This window comes from Carettochelys insculpta, chromosome 11, assembly GCF_033958435.1.
Source record: "Carettochelys insculpta isolate YL-2023 chromosome 11, ASM3395843v1, whole genome shotgun sequence".
Classification (NCBI taxonomy): domain Eukaryota; kingdom Metazoa; phylum Chordata; order Testudines; family Carettochelyidae; genus Carettochelys; species Carettochelys insculpta.
Genome location: NC_134147.1, coordinates 3,311,620 through 3,334,706, shown reverse-complemented (window position 1 = coordinate 3,334,706; position 23,087 = coordinate 3,311,620). Strand labels below are relative to the sequence as shown.

The following is a 23,087-nucleotide window of genomic DNA, read 5'->3' as shown; positions in this document are numbered from 1 at the left end:
AGGTGTTGGTAACTGTGGGAGGGGCGTGGAGCAGTTTCTGATTCTCTGTTCTTCTTTTCTGCCTCGTCTCATCAGCGCTGTGGGGGGACCTCTCAAATTGCGCCATCCCCACACAGATTACTGTTCTCACTGGGGACGGTCTCGGGCCAGGTTCTCCCAAGCGTCGACACCGATGCTGCACTTTTTCACGTGTGCCTTCAGCATGTTCTTATGTTGCTTCCACTGGGCCCAGCGCTCCGCTGTCCTTCCTTCTACTCAAGAAACAGAACCTTTTTTGGGAGGTGCTGATCAGACATCCAAACCACAGGACCAGTCCACCAAAGTTGTTGATAGATGATAATGGCTTCAGTGCTGGTCACGTTCAACTCGTCTAGGACGCTGGTGTTCCTGCGCCTATCCTCCCAAGAGACATATAGGACTCTCCGGAGGCAGCATTGATGGTATTGTTCAAGTGCTTTTGGTGACGCCTCTATGTTGTCCAGGTTTGACATGCGTACAGTAGAGTTGGAACAACCGCCGCACGGTGTACGAGGAGCTTTTTCTTGGCATAGCTGTCCTGGTTCTCGAAGACCCTTTGTCTCAGGTGGGCGAAAGCAGATCTTGCACGGCTCAGATGATGATGGATTTCCACGTCAGTGTCGATGATTTCCAAGGTGTGGGAAATGCTCCACATTTTCCAGCAGTTCTCCACTGACTTCAGTAGAAGGTACACGAGATTATCCCATTGGTGAGGGTTGTTGGAGTGATGCCCTAGGAGCTAAAACCATTGCAGATTCCCTGTTGTACCAACACAGGACACAGCCAAGTCCTAGGTACCTTTGTGTCTTGCAGATGGGACAGATCTCGTCTTTCCTTGTATGGCTGAGCACCAACAGCAGCATGGGTGGTACAGGCTGCTGTGTTGGATCCAGCAGGAGGCATTCTTCTCTCGGGGTCTCTACTGGACCTGTGCCCAGCATGATGTGAGGAGCTCCTGGAAATGTTCCTGTGTATTTGTGGTACCGGAGTGGCGAGGTTACACACCCGGACCCCATTGTGCTAGGCACTCTGCTGACAAGGAGCAAAGAGATGTCCTGTTGCAAGGAGCTCACAGTCTGAGCATAAGCCGAGATGACACATGGGCAAGTGTCATCTCTTGGAGGACATGTAAAACCTGGAGACCCATTAAAATATCCAGGCCACTTTTGGCATGAGTCAGCATATTGATTTTTTTTTCCCCTAGGCAGATTGCAATTAAATAATTACTCTGGCATCCCTAACACCCCCGTTCACCCAGTAACTTCAATAGAGAGCTTATCTGTCACTTCCCTTGCCAGCAAAGGCTGCAGGTGGAGCGTGGTTACCTTGTGGCACCCCAGAGCTGGCTGAAGTTTACTGAAACAAGCATTTCCTCTGTGCTGGTTTGTAAAGGGCTTGGATATCCAAGTCTGTAAATTGGAAATGAATGTTGGAGAGATGGAGATCCAGGTTCTAGCATGACTGACCCTTCCCTTTAGCAATGGCCAAGTGAAACCCAAGCTCCCCTCCCCAGATTTGGTGATCGAGATCCAAGCTCTGCATCTCAGACCCAACTCTAATAATGCTATATTATAAACTCTTCATCAACGTCTCTCGTGGCCTCCGAGGTTCCCCGTGGCCACCGCCTGGAGAGCCTTTCCTAGTCAGAACTGGGCCGTAGCTTGGTTTACACCAGGCTAGTCCAGGAGGCCTCTCTTTTCAATCAAGATCATCATCTTTTGGTGCCAAGCTCTTGCTTTGTACATCCGCTGCAGGGGCCAGGCCAGGTGGCACTGTGGCCATGTCTCCAGTTTCAGTTGTCTTTGGAGAAGCAGAATAAAGAATAGGGCATCTGGGTTTCACTTGGTTGCATCTCCGCACCCAACACCGTGGCTTTTTGATGACGAAACTTCTGCACCCTGCCCATGGCACAGCCAGTGACTACGTCACCACTGGAGCAAGCTCCCACCAGTGAGACACACAGGGATACCCACTGTCATGGCAGCAAGCTCTGGCGAGTGCGTGAAGGTGAGTTAGACAAGCTGAGAGTGCTTGTGCAAGACGCATTTTTGACCGCAGCACCCTGGCATGTGGCCAGCTCTCCTCTGTGACTCCGACGCACATGCACACAGAGTATCTGTGAGTCAGTTCGCAGGCCTTCCAGCATCTGCACAGCTGGGCTTATGTGGCCTTGTGTGTAGCCCCGGCATAATGGCCGGCTGGGGAGTTCTCAAGAGTGGATTCCCAATGATGCTCTCTGAGGAGCTGTTGGAGGATGGTACGTACCTGGCACACCTTTCAGGGACCTAGGGGCAGGGCAACTGTACCTCCCTGTCCCAAATACAGGACGGAGAGATATGGGGGGGAGGGGCAGCTCCTGCAAGCCCTGGGGAGCCAGAAAGGAGGCCGCAGCTGCTGGCCCTCCCTGGGAAAGCGGTAGCTGCCCTTGATCCCCTGGAGCCCTGGGAAAGCAGCAGCTGCTGGCAATCCTCTGGAGCCCCAGGGAAGCCGCAGCTGCCGATGCTTCCCCAGGGCTCAGGGCAGTGCATCCCGCCAGCAGCGGTGCCTGCACAGCTGCTGGCAGAAAAGGCGGGAGGGGACGGGGATGGCCCAAATATGGGACAATTTGCCCCCTTTTAAAAAATAAGTCGGGACACCTTTCCGGCCTTCCGAACACGGGACCGCCTGGCCCAATGCGGGACAGATGGTCACCCTGCCCAGGGGATACACAAGTCACGTTGCATGGGATGCACACGTCTGCCCTGGATGTCAGTGTGAGACTCCAGTGCGGTGACCCAGGTCCGGGTGAGTGGCTCGTGTTTGTGGGGCTGCTCTGTTGGTGCCCAGGCTGAGAACCCAAGAAAGCTGCTTAAAATCACAGTTGCATCCAGTGCATAGTAGCCGCTGCCCAGCTATTTACTCCTTTTCTCGTCGCGCCGGGGGACCGGCTGGCCTTTGTGTTGACGAAGCGCTGGGCCATACCTCTGGGCAGGAGCCACAGGCTTGCTAGCCCCTCTCTGCACTCATGGGAACAGGAGCTTAGAGACCTGATGGCTTCATAGTGGAGGTGAGAAGTGGGTGGGCGAATTGGCACTCTCCCATGGGGGTGTTCAGAGGACAGCTGACAAGCTTGGGGCCCCAGAGGAAGTGCAGGCATCTGAGGGGACCTTGGGAGCGGGTGGGAAACTCTCTCCTGGTGCCAGGAGCCAGGCCAGAAGAACTGGTAGGGCCCAGCCACAGGAAATCACTCTGTCCTCCTCTTCCTCCACCCACCTCTCTCAGAGCTCGTGTTCTGCTGGTGTCCAAGCTGCAGTCCTTGTTGATCAGCAACTGCCACAGGGGTCCTCCTGCTTCATTTCGCTCAGCTTCTCTCTTGCAGATGCCGTACGCTCTCCAGAGCGAAACGCAGTGAGAGAAGGCGAGAGCTTCACAGGCAGTGATGTGGGAGGCAATAAACGCAAACGGGATGGGAAGCTGAGGGAGCAAAAAGCTGATGCAAGCCTGGAGCTGCAGAGGAGGTGTCCTCGCAATTGTCGGGTTGGGGCGGGTATGTGATTCTGGTGTTATTCAACGCCTTTATTAGTGACCTGGATGAGGGGCTGGATTGCACCCTCAGCAAGCTTGCGGATGACTCAAAACTAGGGGGAGAGGCAGATACATTGGAGGGGAGAGGGAGAATCCAGAGTGACCTGGGTAAATTGGAGGACTGGGCCAAAGGAAATCTGATGTGGTTCAACAAGGAGAAATGTAGAGTCCTGCACCTGGGTCAGGAGAATCCCAAGCATTGTTACAGGCTGGGGACTGACTGGCTCAGCAGCAGTACAATGGAGAGGGACCTAGGGGTTATGGTGGACAAAAGTCTGGATATGAGTAAACAGTGTACCCTTGTAGCCAAGAAGGCTAACGGCATACTAGGGTGCATTAGGAGGAGCATTTCCAGCAGATCTGGAGAAGGGGTTGTTCCCCTCTATTTGGCACTGGTGAAGCCACATCTTGAATATTGTGTCCAGTTTTGGGCCCCCCAGTATAAAAGGGATGTGGATTTGCTGGAGCAGGTTCAGTGGAGGGCAACAAAAATGGTTAAGGGTCTGGAGCACAAGACCTAAGAGGATAGGCTGAGGGATTTGGGCTTGTTTAGTTTACAGAAGAGAAGACTTAGAGGTGATTTAATAGCAGCCTTCAACTTCCTGAAGGGGAGCTCTAAAGAGGGTGGAGTGAGGCTGTTCGTATTAGTGACAGGTGGCAGAACAAGGAGCAATGGTCTGACGTTAGAGGAAGAGGTGTAAGTTAGATATTAGGAAAAACTACTTCCCCAGGAGGGTGATGAAGCACTGGAATGTGTTGCCTAGAGAGGTGGTGGATTCTCCATCCCTTGAGGTTTTTAAGTCCCGGCTGGACAAGGTCCTGGCTGGGATGACGTAGTTGGGGTTCCTCCTGCTTGAAGCAGGGGGCTGGACTGGATGACCTCCTGAGGTCCCTTCCAGCTCTAGGATTCTGTGATTCTGTGATGTGAGGCTTAGCAAAAAGAGATAGGAATCAGATGAGGAGTAGCAAGAACACTGGGCCACAGCAGAGTCCATCCATGCGGGGCTGTGAGGAATAGGGGGGTTGTCTGACTCATGCAGGAGATGGCAGTACCTGGTGTTCAGACTCAGATGCAGAGGTGCATGGGCATCGAATAACATGACTGGAAGATGTGCAGAGCACCGAAATCTTGGTAATGGTGAAATGAGGGAAGATCCTGCCGTGCCCAGGAGATGCCTCAACTTCCAAAGAAGCCGGTCCACCAGCCCCCTTTGCTAGCTGTGTGCTAGGGTTGGCTGACCTTCCTCCAGGGGGCACCTGCCCGTGATCCACATCAACTGCCCCACTTCCGTGGGGATCCCACAGCAGAAAAATGGCTCATCTGCCTGCCCACCCTGGCGCATTTCTCTCCTTGTGTGTCTCTTCACTTGGGGCGCCCCTTGGCAACAGGCGGTGCGCACAGGGCCCTTTCCAGAAGAGGAGGAGTCTGCCAGAGTGGCTGAGCGAGGCAGTTCAAACGTGATTGGAAGCGACAGAGCTCTGGACAAGTGCCTGGCTGCAAGGCATGTGAATCTATTTTCTGTCCCACTCGATGTGCAACAAAGAGATGCTGCTGCAGGGGCTACGCAAGGGTGGAATTTTCCTAGGAGCATTGGAGCAGCGTATTGGAGCCTGAAACCTTGATGTGATGGGGTGGATTAACCCCGATGCCTCCTACAGGAGGCCAGGGGCCGTGCCACACCCCATCCCTGCAAGAGGAGCAGACAAAAAAGTCCTCCAGGCAGGGTAGAGTGTCTGTCTCTGCTGCAGCCAGTCAGAGCCCAGCAGGCTGGTATAAAAGAAGCTGCTGGGGTGAGGCCTGGAAGTTCCTCTCAGGAGCTCGACTCAGGCTGGTCTCTCTACTGTCTAGGAGACCAGCAGCACTTTGGACAGCTCTGAGTGCGAGCTGAACTTAGATCTGGGAAAGGCCTGGGCCCAGGGGCCAAAGACAGCCCACAAGCCAAACAAAAGAGCGGACAGTACCATGAGCAGGTCTGGTCCAAGCCTAGCCCCAGAACCTGGGGGGGATCAGGAGAAGACCTTACGTAGCACCCTTTGCCACAGGGCGGGTGGACCCGATACACTTCAGTCAACTGGACTCGCGCTGTCCTTCTCCACCCTTTCCTTTAGTTCCTGGGGGCTAGTTACACAGTTGCTCCGTGAGTGCAGCAAACGCCCCTCCTGCTTGTGCAGCGGATTTTCTACAGCAGGGCAGAGCCCTGGTTTACCTCCGGCTAACTTAACAAAGGAAGCACATTGGGCACCACAAGCTGATCTGGAACGGCAGTCCTGGGACATCACACACCAGCGAAGCAGCGTGAATGCCCGGCTGTGTCTGATAAGGCCAGGCTATGGACGGGGCGAGCAGGAATGGGGGGCGTCGGCGGTGCTGGGCGGGGAGCTGAGGACAGGGAGAGCAGAGGATGTGGGCTGTCAGCTGGAGGCTGCTGGGCTGAGCAGCTGCCACAGTCCCTCCCTATCCCAAGCCCATGGGGCCACAGGCATTTCTGCAGCTGCTGTCAAAGGAACCCCCGCAGCCCTCCCAAGCCCTGCCTAGTCACCTGCTCAGCCACAAAGCCAAAAGGAAGAGGAAGGTGATGGGCCGTGAACCTCCAAGGAGAGCTGTGTTAATTCTGCCTGAGCCGGTCCAGGTGAACCCCCTCCTCCCACACTCTCAGCTACTCCCAGGGGGCACTCTAGCCAGAGAGATTCCCCCTTGGGAACTTGCCCAATGCGATTCTAGGGATCCTGCCTCTGAAGTGACGGGGGTGCAGTGCAGCAGGGCAAGTCTGACCTCTGCCTTGGAGCTTCCGCCAGTCTCCGTCACCCGGCAAGACCTCCCGCTCCCCGGCCTGGTGGCCTCAGAGACCCGGGAGGTTTGCAGTTCACTTCCCGGCTTTCTCCTTTCATTTTTCCTCCTCCTCTCGGGACTGAAGATGGCCATGTGGCTGGTGAAGAACCTGACCAGCCAGTCCAATACCGGGGGCCGTGCAGACGCCAATGGTTCCGAAGTTACCTGAGACCAGAACCAGGGTGCTCGGCCACACAGGGCTCTCAGATGTTAGTCTCGTTTCTCTCACCGTAACCAGGTGGGATTCACCATCACGGCTCCTCCTGCTGGTCGCTCGGCGGTTATCTTCATCCAGCCTCCAGAGTACCCTCTTCTGGCCGATGTCTCACCCGCTGTTCTCCGCCACTTCTCCAAACATGCGTCCCTCTCAGACCATGGTGCCCTTCCTTCAGGGTATTGCCCCACAGCAGTGACCCATGTTCTGAGGTCCCCCCACCTCCCAGGGATCCCCAACGGCCTGTGCTCTCCTTGCCTCAGTGAACGACTTCCAGACCTCATCTAGCTCCTACCTCAGGAGCAAATTGCAGTCTGAAATGGCCCCTCGTCATTGGCCAGGGGTCAAACCTGCTGCCTTCTCCTCCCCTGGCTGTCTCCTTGCAGCCCTAGTACCCTTGGGCCTGGTCTCAGGCCCTGCAGCCTGGGAGGGGAATCAGGCCAGAGCCCAGACAGCTCTGCCTGGCTTTCCCCAGCACCACTCTGTCTCAGGAAGCCTCGGTAGCTGGCCTGGCAGCCAGGTCCCTCCTGCTCCACAGCTGGAGAGTCTTCTCTCCTCTGTTGGCTTCCAGTGTAGGGTGGTGCTCAAAACCCCTGACGTCTTAACCCCACAGCTATTTGATCAGAGAAGGTGGCGGTGGATTGGACGTACCCTCAGAAAACCAACCGCTACCATCACAAGGCAAGGCTTAAGTTGGAACCCACAAGGAAGAAGGAAAAGAGAGAGCCCAAGATCCACCTGGCACAGAGACCTGGAGGCAGACACTGAAAAGACGGGGTACACCTGGCCAGAACTGGAGGAGATCGCCCAGGACAGGATGCTGGCGAATGGTCATCAGTGGCCTATGCTCCAAGACGTAGGCATGGAAGAGGCCTACCTACCTTGTTTTAACTCTGCGTGAAATGCATTTCAGTGGCCTCAGCCTCTTGTCTACCAGGCATTTAACTGCCCAGCACACCTGTGTGCAAGGAATTGTGTTGTGTCTCAGCCTGGCTTCCCCATCCTGTGCATAGTTCTGGGAAAAGAAGCCCTCCCATCCCCAGAGCAGAAGAGAGGGGTAGGGTGGCACCGAGGTTTCATCTGGGAGGTGTTTCCATTTCAGCAGGTAAATGCGCACTGAGGCAGACAGCATCTGCCAAATGCTCCAAGAAGCCAGAACGAGAAGGGCCTGATAAATACTCGTTCAAGGGGGGAAAACCCAGACAAGCGTCCGGCTTTTCCTGCAGGATCACGTTAACCTCAGCACAGAACTCGGTTTCCGTGAAGTTTAAAAATATGTTGTTCGTCGGGAAATAATCTCGCAACTTGCTCGGCGTCTGCTTGGTGGGAGGAGACTGTGCCTATGTTGGAGGAGATGGGGAGCAAAGCAGGCAGGGCTAGAGAATGGGGAACCATGGGCCCTCTCGGCTAGTGGGACTCAGTAGGGGTCAGCCATGGGCCTGCCGGAAGGAACCGTGCCTTTCACAGGCTGGCCATTGCGTAGGGAGAGCGCGTGGACCGAAGGCCAGAGATTGGTGGCAAGAGTGCGTTAGCAAAGAGAGGCCCCAGTCTCTCTCATCTCCTTGGTGCTTGGTGGTGACGCCAGTTCAAAGCAGGTTCCCTTCTGAGCACAAAACTGGGCCAGGAAACCTTTTCCTGAGCCTGGTGCTCCATCCCAGCTGACCTGCCTCTGCTGCTGAATGAAGAGGGAGGAGGCCGAGCAGAAGCTGCCGTTTACATGCGATTCCCTTGAGCGACGGGGAAGGGAAAAGAGCGGGAGCATGTGACTGTTTAACAAGTTTTTTTTAGAAGAATATTCGATTATGCCACCTCCTTCCTCAGCTGCTCAGCCTCTGTTGTCAGCTGGAACAATAGCGCTGCCCTCTGAGCTTGGGGTGTTGTGAGCAAAGCATTTGTAGTCGGCAGCGAGCCCCAGGCATGGGCAGTCCTGCTTCACGGTGGGCGGGAGTAAGCCCTGGAGTTTGGGAGCTTGGCTCTTTTGGCTGAAGGATAAGATCTTTGCTCTGGCTTTTCTGGAATGCTGCTGCAACGGAAGCTCCCATCACCAGGCACCCCCGAAGCAATCGCCATTGATTTTCATCCCTTTTCACCATCGGCCAGTGCCTCTCCCGCTTATTATTTTTAAATCCGCCCCTGCAGCCAGCCCAGATCCCCCAGGGAAGCAGAGCAGCTGCAGGTGGCAGCGGTGCAGGTTCGGTAGGTGGTGCTCTGTCCTTCTGAGTCGCTTCGGTAAATCACGGTCAGTCGTGATCATCAGCATTCCCATGCTGCCCCTTGCAGTTAGCTGCTCCCCTTAACCCTCCCGGGTACTTTAAGTGGATGAGCTCCTCGCCTTCCTTTGCCTCAATTGCAGTGTGGTGTTACTGGGTGCAGCTAAGCAGCTGCTCCAGCCCAGCTTGGAGGCGGTGAAGAGAAGCGATCCTTGGCTGGCTACAGCCTGTAATCCTGTAAAATGCTGGGAGTCTGCAGCAAGGCTGTGCCTCTGTCAAATCATCATGACAGCAGTGTTGCCGGCCCCGGGGCGGGTAGTATGCCATAGAGGCAGACAGATCTCCGTTAGGTTGCCTCCTGGCTGGAGAGGCATTGCACAGTGTACACCTGCAGCTGGGGCTGTGCTTGGAGAAGAGGGAGTGGGTGTGGATGTTCCCAGCTGCCGGGGATTGTTACCCCGTAAGGAGCGTTTTCGACAACACCGTCAGTACGCACAGCACTTCACACGCACACAACAGCCTGATTTGCACTGCTCAGTCAGCTAAATCAGGAGCAGCTCCACTGAAATCGGGGGATTTACATCGGCATAAAACTAGAGGAATTGTGAGGAGAATGTGGCCTGGTGGGGCCATGTGCTGACAGCTCCTCAAAAGAATTCAGGTGCCTAACTCCCTCTGGTTTCTAAGGGAGTTAGGAGCCTAAATACATGTGAGGCTCTGGGCTTGATAATCCAGGGCGAGTTTAGGATCCCACACTCTGCAGCTGTCTCACCTTCTTTCTGAGGATCGGAACGCCCTGTGTAACCGTGACCGAATTGCATCTCTCGACGCCCTCTGAGGGAGTGTGTATTGTGCCCATTTTGCGGATGATGAAATGAGTGCATGTTGAGGCTGTGGCAGGGCTGGGAAAGCCCTCAGGCCAGCCCAGAGGAGGCACTTGAGGTTCACAGTTATTTAGAAGGAGCATCAGCGATTTGATTCATGAGTCCTTGGAGGAAGGTTCGTCAAAGGGGAGAAGTGAGATAGACTCTAAAATGGAGAAGTTGGCCCAGGATTGCTCTCATACATGGGCAGCCCACCCCTTGCCTGCACCTGGCAGGCATGTATTTATTGCCGTTGACACAACTCAATGATGCCATAATTAACAACCGTTAATTTTTTCCAGGCAGGTTTTGTCATCCAGCCAGTTGCTCTGGTGATGGTACTAAGTCTCTCTATAACCTCACACACTTCTGTCTTTCTCAGCTCTTTAATTGGGTTGTCATCAGACCATGATCCTGGCGCTTCAGCTAAGCTTTCGGTATGGTCTCCCCCCGTATTCCTGCCAGCAAGTTAAAGAAGCGTGGCTTGGATAAATGGACTGTAAAGTGGAGAGAAAGTTGGCTAGATTGTTGGGCTCAAAGGGTAGCGATCAACGGCTTTATGTCTGCTTGGCTGCGGGTATCAAGCAGGGTATCCCGAGGGTCAATTCCGGGGCTGGTTTTGTTCAACATCTTTATTAATGGCCTGGGTGAGGGGATGGTTTGCATTCTCAGCAGTTCGTGGATGACACTAAGCTGTGGGGAGAGGTTGGTATGCTGCAAGGAAGGAATAGGGTGCAGGGAGACCTAGACAAATCGGAGGACTGGGCCAAAAGAAATCTGATGAGGTTCAGTGAGGACGAGTGCAGAGTCCTGCACTTGGGATGGAAGAATCCCAACTACCCTCACAAGCTGAGAACTGACTGGCTCAGCAGCAGGTGTGCATAAAAGGACCTGGGGATTACAGTGGATGAGAGGCTGGATATGAGTCAGCAGTGTGCCCTTGTGGCCAAGAAGGCTAACGGCATATTGGGGTGCATTAGGAGGAGCATTGCGAGCAGATCTAGAGAAGTGATTATTTCCCTTTATTCAGCGATGGTGAGGCCGCATCTGGAGTATTGCGTCCAGGTCTGCCACGCCCCACTCCCCATTACAGAAGGGATGTGGACACACTGGAAGAGAGTCCGGCGGAGGGTGACAAAAATGATGAAGGGGCTGGAGCACATGACCTATGAGGAGAGGCTGAGAGATGTGGGCTTCTTTAGCCTGCAGAAGAGAAGAGGGGGATTTGATAGCAGCCTTCAACGTCCTGGAGAGTGGTTCCAGATAGGATGGTGAGAGGCTGTTCTCAGTGGTGATGGTCTCAAGTTCTGGCGGGGGGAGGTGTAGGTTAGATATTAGAAGAAACTGTTTCACCAGGAGTATGGAGGAACTGTGGACTGGGTTACCTGGGGAGATGGTAGAATCTCCATCCCTGGAAGTTTTTAAGTCCCGGCTTGACAAAGCCCTGGCTGGGATGGTTTATTTGGGGTTGGTCCTGCTTTAGGCTGGGGATTGGACTTGATGACCTCCTGAGGTCTCTTCCAGCCCTAGGATCCTGTGACTGGGCTTGAGATGCAGACATGGCAGCCTGAGATCCTGGAGACAGGGTGGGAGTGAAGGGACTGCAGGCAGTGAAGATGGAAGGCTTGGGGAAGGGGACAGATGGTGATGATGTGGGGGCAAGACCACACAATCATGGAGGCAGCAGGCTGGGGAGGAGGCTCAGAATCAAAGCAGGCTGTGGGCTCGGCAGTGTCCCCGTTCGGGGCCAGAGTATAATGGACTAAAGGCTGGGTAGTGCTCGGTGGTGGTGCTGATTTTTGTTGTGACATTTTCCTCTTGGGGGGAATGTGCAGACCTAACTGCCCACGTTTGGCCTAGCCCCCCTCCTCTTGCCCTGCTGCCTGCCCTGGGCAGAGTATTTGGCTGCTTCTGGGCGCATCTGCCACAGGCTAGCTGGCTGTCTGCCCGGGGCTCCCCTGTGACCTGAGATCTGCTGGGTCTCAGCCCCTCTCCAAGTGCCAGCCTGGGCATCCTACAGGAATGAATCTCAGAGGGACCCATCTCCTGGTGTTTGCCGCTAAGTACTTCTGTACTCCCGGGGAAGGGGAGCTGGTGCTCTTGTGCTCACGGCTGTCTTTCAGGGCCATGCACTGCCAGCCCTCTGGTTTCCTAAGCCCGCCCTCCCCCTCCCTGCCTCGCTGTCATGTTCAAATGGGCGCCGGTCTCCTTGGGCAGCAATTACCTGTGGAATTTCATTTGGAAGGAACATTGCTGGCTTGACATGACTGATGCGCAAAGCCAGGCAGCGTCTTAAGAAAAGCCGGCATTGCGCTCAGGGCTGTGAGCTAAGAGCTCTGCCTGCAGACAGGCAACAGAGCCTGGTGCGAAACAAGAGTCTGCTACCCGTGCATGATTCTCTGTCGTTCGCACACTCTAGGGACACCCCCGCTCACCCTTTCCAGGGCTCTAGGTGACCCCTCGAGAGATGCACCCCCTTCCGTCGGCTCAGGTGTAACCTTGCCCTGGAGGGTTGTGGGGTCTTTTACCAATGAAAGAGTCTTTCACAGTAATATGCTACGTAACCTCTATTAACGGTCGCCAAAAACCTGAATCAGAGGGGTAGCTGAGTTAGTCTGTATCTTCAGAAACCACAAGAAGTCCTGTGGCACCTTACAGACTAACCGATATTTTGGAGCATAAGCTTTCGTGGACAAAGACCCGCTCATGCATCTGACGACGTGGGTCTTTGCCCACGAAAGCTTATGCTCCAAAATATCTGTTAGTCTAGTAAGGTGCCACAGGACTTCTCATCGTTTTTGAAAAACACACACTATGCACACACCCCTTCCAAGAAGCAAGACAAACTTTTCTTGATGGCCAGTCAGGATCAGGTGCAGCTGGGGAACTCCCGTTTCTGCATGGTGTCATTGGCACAGGAGTGGGAAGCTCGGATCTTGGGGTTATTTCCTAGAATAGGTTCCCAAAGAATTTCCTTTAGGATCCCAGTTTATGTAGTGAAACTTGAGTCCTGGTTAGTGAGACCTTAAGCAATTATATTATGTAACCAGTTATTTACTACCATGCTGTAACAGAATTATCTAACCAATCCTACCCTGCCAGCTGAATTAATTTACACCTAGCAAAAGTAATTCTTCAACAGACCGAAACAATTGAAAACCAGACAAAGATCATACAAACAATAAGGAATCGGGAACCATAATGCTGGAACAGTAAAGGGGGAAATGAGAGTTTGACAACCCCAGCTATAAATCAGTCATTTCTTATCAGACAGAATGCTGTTAAATTAAGTTTTTTGTACCCCCTTAAGATGTTTTTGTACTGGGTGCTGTTAGGGGTTAAGTCTCCTCCTTCTAAGATTGGCGTTACGCTATTTGAATGTACAGGCATTCCCCAAGTTACGAACATCCGCACAAGCAAATGGAAGCTCACCGGCAGCCTCGGGAAGGGACGTCCTTAGGATTTTTGGGCTAAACTGGGGCCCTTATTCCTGCAGGGTCTGATGATTTTTCAGATGTGATTTTATGATCTTCGACACACGGATGAAATATTGTAAATTGAGGTCCTGCTGACTAATGCCGGAAATGGTGAAACTGACAGCATATACCTGGGCTTGGCACATGCCTGTTAAATGGCTTCGTGAATGGCTCTTTCACTGGTAACTAGATCCTCTTTAGAGGAAGCAGAGCCACGGAACAAGGACTGGAACAGGTGGGTGGGCATTAAGACCCAATGGTGCCCCAAGTTTTCAGCTGCCTTATGCAGTTGAGTATTCTGTGTATGGGTGACGATGGCCCGGACCTTCTGGAAGCAGGGCAGGGCACAGGTAATGGTGAGCAGAGCAAGTGCTGGCTGGAGAATCAGGTACCTCCTGGTGAGTGGGGGCTGGGGGCTGCCTGCCTGAAGGTGGCGGCCAGGGGATGGGGCTGGCCCCAGGAGCAGATGCAGAGCTTGGAGTGTGGTGGCCAGAGAGAGCCCCAAAGTCCCCTTCAGAATCTCCACTCAGCTAAACCTGTCTTTCCTCAAGCACTAGCGTTCGGGGAAAATAAACAGCTTCTGCTATTTTTCATTGCATAGACACAGCATTTCAGGTACGTTATGGGTTAAACAGGCTGTAGTGGGCTAGTCTGAGAACCTAACTACCGTTTTATGGCGTCCTTTCTGTGGGAAAATGCATCTGGGTTCCAAACAGCCGACTTACAGACGAGCTTTAAGATCACAGCCTGGCTGTACGTTGGGGATTTCCTGTGGGAGACTCGCTGCTTTCTAGCGGATGCCTGCTGCCCTGTCAGCCTGGCTGCTGAAAGAGGCCTCGTCCTCGCCTTTCCTGCCGCAGCTGGGTCAGTGCTGACCACACACTGGGCCTCCCGGCCCTGGACTCCCCTCATTGCTCCTCCAGTGCCCCTCACCCCTGCCCTTTGACCGCCTACTGCCCCTCTCCTGGGTTCTCCCTCCCCCCAGCTCTGCTGGTGCCGCTCCAGCCCGTGCTACGACCTCCCCTGCTATTCCTGCCATGCAGGGGATCTGCCAGCTGCATAGGGTTGGGTGTTTTAAATACAGGCTCTTCTTCAGAGCCTGTCAGTTCCTTCCTTTCCGGGCCGTGTCCCACGCCACATGTGCAGGGCTCAGGGCCGGGTTCCTGCTCACCCCTGAGATCTTACTGGAGATTCTTCCTGGGCTGTCAGGTAAAAGTCAGGCCTGAGATTTTTCAGAAGCACTGAGGGCTCGTGGGCAGCCTCCTCTGTTGGGTTCCCAGCTGAGCACCCAGCAGGCAGGCTCCAGCAAAGAGTGCAGCAAACAGTGGCTGTTCATGCTGGGAAGGGACCAGAGCTGTGTTGTGCACCAGCTGGGTTGGGGGGAGTAATAGGAAGAGAATGCTGTATCCTTAGCCGAAGAGGCAGGATGTAAAGGCTGAGGTGCCAGGTGGCATATACTAGGGACAGCCCAGCCCCAGCTAACCCTTTGCCAGTGACCCGGACCATCGTCCCCCTTAACTGACCAAAGGAGCAGCATGAGCCTGGGGTTGGATGACCTCCCACTTCCCTGCTGACGGGAACACGGCCTGGGAGGAGCCAAAGGAAGGAACCGAAAGGCGGCAGTGGGGTGTGGCCATGGGGCTTTGTCTTGATACATTCTGCTGCCTTTCGCGGAGCCAGAGCTGGTCTCGGGAAGCCAGCAAGAGGGGCTGAATTCCTCTGCCCCCGGGAGCGCCGCGTCCGTTGTTTTCATTGATTCGGCAGCGCCAGTGCTTGTCGCTGCAGAGTGGCCCATGCTTGGGACTGATCTGTGAACTGGAAGGGGCAGGTAGGGGAGGGTTTTAAAGGGTCCGTGTCTCTTTCTGCTCCTGATGCAAGGACCTCATGCTACCTGCTTGGAGTCCTGAGGAAAGCGTTAGCTGGGGAAATGGCTAGGAGCCCTCGGGTGACTGTGGCAGGATGGGATGAGCACGTTCCTGGGGAAGATTATCTAAGACTAGGTCCGGTTGGGGATGCTGGTGGGTACAGAGCAGTAGAGGGCGGCTCCCTGGACCCATCCACAGGGCAGAACAGTCCCTTTCACCCAATCTCTGCTTTTACGTCGTTCATGCTTACTCCACATAAGCTGAGCTTCTGCCCTGAGACCCCCTGAAACCAGCAAACCGATTGGCGCGGATGTGTGAAAAATCACATTCCACAAAACTGTGCCAAAGGAACATTGTCAAAGCCAAGCACTCCAAAACAAGCCGTTGTCAGAAGTAGAGTTGTGCCAAACCCTTAACTCTGCCCTCGTCCATCTACGACAGTCTTTAATTACATAATGGGGCCTCTTCCTCTCCACCCCACACACACCCAGGCTCTGTTTCTTTTTACCCCCCTCATACGAGTGGCCCTTTTTCTTCTTTCTTACATGCTAGCCCCACAGAGTCTGTGATTATTCCTTTCTCATGTGCTTTTGTCCGGAGCTCACCTCTCAAGTATTGGAGGGCTCGTTAATGTTCGTGAATTTCTTTTCCTGACTCCTGCGTGGGGCAGAAAAGTTTTATCACCACCCCCTGGGAAACTGAGGCACGGAGACCGAGGCGAGAACGTGTAGGAGTGGTCCATAATTTTGGGTACCCAGTTTGAGACACCCCCAGGCTGGGAGTTCAGAGTTTTTGGTAAATTTTGTCATGGCAGGTATTCCTTAATTAACCCTGCCAGCTGAGTGGTGTTATCCTCATTTTACAGCTGGGGAAGTTAAGACACAAAGGTTGTTTCCACACAGGCCACTTCCTTTGGATGCAAATTCCTTGTGCCTCATTACCATAACATCACATGATTTGGAGTCCAGAAGACTGTTCTTCTGGAATGCCATGTGGCAGTATGGCCCTACGGTGGCTTCCAGAAGGAAATCCTCCTTCCTGAGGCCCTTCTTCCCAAGAATTTGAAGGTACACAGCATACTTGGCAGAGGTGGGACTGGAACTCAGGTCCTCTACATGCAACTCAGTCCTGGAGTGCACCTTGCCTGCCTATTTCAGCCATCTGTCTTCAGCACTACAGCCCTCCCTTGGCTTCCTTTGCAGCTGGGTGTGCTCAGTCCTTTTGCAATCAGAAGCTGAAGAAGGCTGACTGGGTAGTGAAAACTTCGCTGCAAGTGGCTGACCCGGCCTACAGCAAGGAAGGCTGTCTTAAAACACAAGCCTCTCGCATCCAGCCCTGCCCGGCCTCATCCACTGCACCCCTTCCGCCCCCTGCAGCAAAGGAGGCGAGGCCTTGCAGGAAAAGACTACCATACGGCCAAGCGTTCTCATGCATTCCTATTGCCCTGCCCTTCCGTACTTGGCTTTATCCCCTCGATAATCATCGCTGGCCCTGGCTTTGCTGTGTGAGGTGATTGCTGCCAGCCCCGGGCCTTGAGGCTTGATGTGTGTGTGGACTCTGCCCCCTGGCGACGCTCCCAAACTCCCCAAGTCTGTCTGCACTAATGGATACAGGCACCCGATCTACTCCCTTGTACACTCATCCATTGTTCAGCGAGTATTCTACTTATGAGTACTCGCTAGAACGAGGGACACATATACTTACAATTATTCACTATGTGAGTGAACTTCCCCGCTTATACAAGCCGGCCGTGGGGTCTCTGGCCGGGGCGCGGGGAGACCCACAGCCCCACGGCTGAAGCAGAGCTGGCTGGGGAGAGGGGTCCCTGGCTGGGGTGCAGGGAGACCCACAGCCCCACGGCTGAAGCAGAGCTGGCTGGGGAGAGGGGTCCCTGGCCGGGGTGCAGGGAGACGCATAGCCCCACAGCTGAAGCAGAGCTGGCTGGGGAGAGGGATCCCTGGCCGGGGTGCAGGGAGACGCATAGCCCCACGGCCGAAGCAGAGCTGGCTGGGGAGAGGGGTCCCTGGCCGGGGTGCAGGGAGACGCATAGCCCCACGGCTGAAGCAGAGCTGGCTGGGGAGAGGGGTCCCTGGCCGGGGTGCAGGGAGATGCATAGCTCCATGGCCGAAGCAGAGCTGGCTGGGGAGAGGGGTCCCTGGCCGGGGTGCAGGGAGACGCATAGCCCCACGGCTGAAGCAGAGCTGGCTGGGGAGAGGGGTCCCTGGCCGGGGTGCAGGGAGATCCACAGTCCCACGGCTGGAGCAAAGCTGGCTGGGGAGAGGGGTCGTTGGCCGGGGTGCAGGGAGACTCACAGTCCCACGGCTGAAGCAGAGCTGGCTGGGGAGAGGGGTCGCTGGCTGAGACACAGGGAGACGCATAGCCCCACGGCTGAAGAAGAGCTGGCTGGGGAGGGGGATCTCTGGCTGGGGCGCGGGGAGGGGGGGACTCTGGCTGGGGCGCAGGGAGACCCACAGCCCCGCGGCTGAAGCAGAGCTGGCTGGGGAGAGGGGTCTCTGGCCGGGGCGCAGGGAGACCCACAGCCCCGCGGCTGAAGCCGAGCTGGCTGGGGAGAGGGGTCTCTGGCCGGGGCGCAGGGAGACCCACAGCCCCGCGGCTGAAGCAGAGCTGGCTGGGGAGAGGGGTCCCTGGCCGGGGTGCAGGGAGACCCACAGTCCCGCGGCTGAAGCAGAGCTGGCTGGGGAGAGGGGTCTCTGGCCGGGGCGCAGGGAGACCCACAGTCCCGCGGCTGAAGCAGAGCTGGCTGGGGAGAGGGGTCTCTGGCCGGGGTGCAGGGAGACCCACAGCCCCGCGGCTGAAGCAGAGCTGGCTGGGGAGAGGGGTCTCTGGCCGGGGCGCAGGGAGACCCACAGTCCCGCGGCTGAAGCAGAGCTGGCTGGGGAGAGGGGTCCCTGGCCGGGGTGCAGGGAGACCCACAGCCCCGCGGCTGAAGCAGAGCTGGCTGGGGAGAGGGGTCCCTGGCCGGGGTGCAGGGAGACCCACAGTCCCGCGGCTGAAGCAGAGCTGGCTGGGGAGAGGGGTCTCTGGCCGGGGCGCAGGGAGACCCACAGTCCCACGGCTGAAGCAGAGCTGGCTGGGGAGAGGGGTCTCTGGCCGGGGCGCAGGGAGACCCACAGTCCCACGGCTGAAGCAGAGCTGGCTGGGGAGAGGGGTCCCTGGCCGGGGTGTAGGGAGACCCACAGCCCCGCGGCTGAAGCAGAGCTGGCTGGGGAGAGGGGTCCCTGGCCGGGGTGCAGGGAGATCCACAGTCCCACGGCTGGAGCAGAGCTGGCTGGGGAGAGGGGTCCCTGGCCGGGGTGCAGGGAGACTCACAGTCCCACGGCTGAAGCAGAGCTGGCTGGGGAGAGGGGTCGCTGGCTGAGACACAGGGAGACGCATAGCCCCACGGCTGAAGAAGAGCTGGCTGGGGAGGGGGGTCTCTGGCTGGGGCGCGGGGAGGGGGGGGTCTCTGGCTGGGGTGCAGGGAGACCCACAGCCCCGCGGCTGAAGCAGAGCTGGCTGGGGAGAGGGGTCCCTGGCTGGGGTGCAGGGAGACCCACAGCCCCGCGGCTGGAGCAGAGCTGGCTGGGGAGAGGGGTCCCTGGCCGAGGCGCAGGGAGACGCACAGCCCCACGGCTGGAGCAGAGCTGGCTGGGGAGAGGGGTCCCTGGCCGAGGCGCAGGGAGACGCACAGCCCCACGGCTGGAGCAGAGCTGGCTGGGGAGAGGGGTCCCTGGCCGAGGCGCAGGGAGACGCACAGCCCCACGGCTGGAGCAGAGCTGGCTGCGGGGTCTTTGGCCGGGGTGTGGGAAGACCCACAGGGCCCGCTCCCAACATTCCCCCAGCCCACAGCTCCCCATGCAACCCCTGCCCCAGCCTGCTCCCAACACCCATCCCATCCCGTTCTGAGCCCCCCCGCCCTCCCGGGTGCCTCTGCTGCAGCCAGGAGGAACAAGTCCCCACCTCCTCCACCTGATCCACCTGCAGGTTTTAGCCCTCCCTCCCTGCCTCCCTCCCACTCATGGCCCCAAACTGTCCCCAGCCTTTAACCCCCTCCCAGCCCCAGGTTCACTTCCCTTTCCAGAGCAGCGCCACCTGCGGCCGCTCCCAGCACTTGGAGCCAATCAGAGACTTTTACACGTATTTTAATAGGAATTCAGTGTCCCTCTTGCAAGTTTTCGCCTACGAGCACAAAGTTGGGAAGCAATTGTGCTCATACAGCCAGGGATGAGTGTAACTTGTCTGTCTGTCCCTCCCACTGCTGGAAGGCACATCTGGCTACGGGGGCCATATGCCATCTGGGGCAGGTGTCACGGGGTGTGGGGATCACCAGGCCCTGTCCTCCAGCCACACTCAGACGGGACTGTTGCTCGGTAGGAGAACAGGAGGTTCTCAGGCGACCGGGACACACAGAACCCAGAAGCCGTCAGTACCATCAGTCTTGGGGAGAGGGGCCCAGAGGGGGTCCCCGAGCCGGGCCGTGGTCCTCCTTCCTCCCTCCAGCCAGACCAAACTGTCCCACTCAACAGCCCAGCTCCACTTCAAACCGGCCAGGCCACTCTTCCTGCCTTTGTCCCGTTTCCCAGGGAAGAAAGGGGTCACCGGGTGGCCTAGGTTACAAGGAGCAGGAGCTCCCATTGTCTAGGTGTGAGATATCATCACACTGAAACGCCCCTCACCACTCTGCGGTGATGCTGTGCTTGGGGAAACTGAGGCACCCACCTGGTGTTACTACGGAGCATCGGACACCACCTGCGACCTAACAAGGGGGATAAAATCCTCACTCACCCCATGTGGTCGCAGCTGGTATCAAGGCGCCTCGTGGCTCTGCATGTGCTGGGTTCTCCCCAGAGGGCGGCTCCAGGGCCGAAAGGACCTGCACTTAGAGCACCAGACCATGAAGCCTTTATTGTCCTCTCCGGACTGTGGTTGTGCCCAGAGCTGGAGAAAGCATTAGGCACGCAGGCAGGATGGCCGAGCTGCTGGGCACGGGGGGAGCCTGCTCTTGTGGGAGAGCATGGAGCCAGACTTAATGCTGAAATCCCAGGAACAAACAGAGCCTTTGAAAGTGCTCATCACTCCGGGGCAGGTGCTGCTCTCTGCTCCGAAGGAGGCGTCTCATCATGGAAGCTGAATTACTGCCACCTCATGAGAGCCTCAGCAGCCCTGTGCTGCCAAGTTTTCCGGTTCCTGCGGGGCGGGGGGAACGGCCCAGGACTAACAGGAGAGGCTGCACCACTGAGACTGAGGGGTGTTGGCAGGGCTGCGTGGGCAGCCCAGGACGGATCTAGGGCTGCCGGGGACTTCGGTGAGATGATGTTTCGTTTCACTCAGGGCTCCAAGCTGCCTTTTGAGAAGGAAGAGGCGACCTTCTGTGGCAGTCTTTCGACCCCTGCCGAACACCGCCTGCAGGCTGTGTAACCCTTCCCTGCTCGGAGGTGGCAGGATCCCCCGTGGAGGTTCAGGGAGCAGGCACTGGGGCTGTGAATCCAACCTGGGCAGATGCTACAGGTGGCAGCCCGCGTAGGGCCCGGGGAATGGAGCCCAAGTAGCTTAGCCTGGCAAGTGAACTGTTGTGTTCCGGGGAGGGCAGCTGGGCGCACACGCTCAAGCCAGTACAGCATGTGCTGAGGGCCCGGCGGGCCTCGCCCCAGGCTGAGTGCCTAGTGACAGGTGTGTTCCCACACTACCTGTGGCCAGCTGCATCCGCTGGAGACCTCGCTTGTCAACTAGTCACACAGATGGGGCATTGGGGGCAGCAGAGTCTTGTGGTGGGAGCTGTTGACTCCTGGGACCCTGGGCAGCTCATCTTCTTTTTCTGCTCCCCTCAGGTTAGTGGGAGGTTTAACTAACGCCTGCATTGCTCATTCGAGAGCAGTGGGGTACTCGGAGCTCGTGAGTGGCTGTAATGTGCTGCTTCAGATACGAGGCCTCTGCCCGGCCAGCGGAAAAAGCAAGTTACGTCCACTCGGGGTGTCGAGAGAGAGGGACGAAACAGAAGGGAGCAGGGGGCGTGGGAGGGGGTGAAGCATTGGATGCAGGTTTCATTTGCCCCAGGGAAGGGGGGAGATGGGGCTGAGGTTGGATCAGGAAGTAGGGAAGGGGAGAGACTGGAACAACTTGTCACATGTCATTGGTCTCTTCCTGAAGCGCAAAGGGTGAAACGTACGTTGTCCGGCTTGTTCGCTGCAGCCAAGTTCCTGCATCAGCCAGGTCTTTACAGTTGGCCGTTACTGCGTTCTCTTTGTGTTTTGGTGCTTTATAGAAAGTGAAGAGCTGGAGGATATTGCAGGGGACAGGTCAGCCAGGCACATCTGGACTGTGTCCTTCTAGTGGTCTAATCTGGAATGGGTACCATGGAAAGAGATGCCCTCTGGTGTCCTTTCAACCACTCCTGCCCGTGGTCATAAGAGTTTTTGGGCCTTAGTCTGTTTGGCTGACCTCTTGCTGCTGGGGATCTCTGTTGTAAGTTTCTTCATTGGTAATGACGCAACACGGTGGATGAGGTCTTCAAGGGTGGACCCATAGCAGCAGTAGCCTTCTCTTTGGTGCTGTGCTCAGCCCCATGCCCCATGAGTTTGGCCTGCCTCTCTCTTTCCCCTCCACATTAATCTGTTCCTCTTCTCTCCATCTCTCCAAAGGGGCCGACACCCTGAGCGAGACCAGCTCCATCAGCCTGGAGGTCGCGACCGACAGCAGAGAGACCTCGGTGGCCACCTCCATCCTGTCCCCCTTGGCCGCCGGCCGCGGGCGGGACGAACCAGACAATCGTAGCGATCACAGCTACAGCGAGTCGGGGGCCAGTGGCTCCTCCTTCGAGGAGCTGGATCTGGAAGGCAACGGTGATGGGTCAGCAGGGCAGCCTCCCAACCTAGGCTATGCTGAGGAGCAGGAAACCACCACAGCCAAGTGGGCCAAGGAGCCCATTCCTCTGGAGAAGGAGAGGGGTGAAGAGTAGACCAGAGTCCTTCCAGCTTGCTCCCCTATCGCAGGGAAGAACTGATCCGTCCTGTTTTCTTTCTCTCCAGCCAAGAGATTTCAGTCGCTGATTCTCATTGAGACCCGCTCCCCGCCTTCTGAAGACAGAAGTTTCTATGTTATAAGGGAGGACAGCTGCACCAAGGGGAACATAGCCGGGAGCCTTTCACCCGCCCATGTGCTGTATCAGAGAGCTGGGGGAGGGGGGACAGTCGGTTTGATGAGCAGTGAAATGTACTTCCAGTCTGCGTGTGTCTCAGTGTGTGGTGAGCTCTCGACATGAGCTGTGGATGTGTGGGTGGGGGTGTGGGTATCATGTTCTTCCTCTGCCTGTCTTCCCGCTCCATCTCTCCATCTCCCCCCAGCCAGCCGGGTTCTCCGCTGGAGAGGCGCCCATTGACTGGCACCAAAGGGCCGCCGGGGGGTTTATTTTGTGGGAAATGGAAACATGCAATGTAAAGTCGTCCGCCTGAAACTAATGTTGAGCTTTTGGGGTCTGTAATAAAACAAATGCTTTTCCTCTGAGGTGTGAGGGCTCTGGAGGAGGGGTGTTGCGGTTCGTGAGCTCATCTCGGGAGCCCAGCCCTCCCAGGCCTGAACGATCCCTGCACTCGCGCTCTTCCTGGGAGACTTTGGGAACTGAAGTGGCGCTCCAGCTGAGCGGCTTTTGGGGCTGTCGGAAATGCAGCGGGAGCCCTGCCCTCCAAGCCTCGACTGACAGATGTCCACCTCACTGAAATCCCCCTCGTCACTGCCGTTGGCTTCCCTAAGAGCAGTTTGAACAGAGAGGCCAGGAGTGAATGGGCCATGGAGAACAAGCACCTTCCGGAGGGTGAGAGGTGCTCCTTCCAGGTGGGGAAGGCATGTGGGCAGAGGGAAGCCAGCTCCTCTGCCCTGTCCCATGGTGGAGAGCTTTAAGCTCTAGGGTTGCCAGTCTGACTTCCGCCCCTTTAAAAAGTCCCCTTGGGTAAAACCTCCCCATTTGTTATCCCAACTCCTTCCTGCCAAGGGTGACGTCTGAGTCAGCAGACCCTTCCCTACCGTCTCTTAAAGCCCATGGAGACCCAGTGGA

At 56.4% G+C, this 23,087-nt stretch overlaps 1 protein-coding gene across 1 annotated transcript in view; it reads left to right on the top strand.

Moving 5' to 3' along the window:
* The window catches only part of TEX264 (testis expressed 264, ER-phagy receptor), a 109,113-nt gene extending 86,578 nt beyond the window's left edge, over positions 1 to 22,535 (top strand). The window contains exon 6 of the mRNA XM_075005739.1: positions 21,679 to 22,535. Within this exon, the coding sequence (XP_074861840.1) occupies positions 21,679 to 21,995 (317 nt within the window). The 3' untranslated portion in view covers positions 21,996 to 22,535. The remainder of the gene's footprint in view (positions 1 to 21,678) is intronic.
* The last annotated feature ends 552 nt before the right edge of the window (positions 22,536 to 23,087 follow it).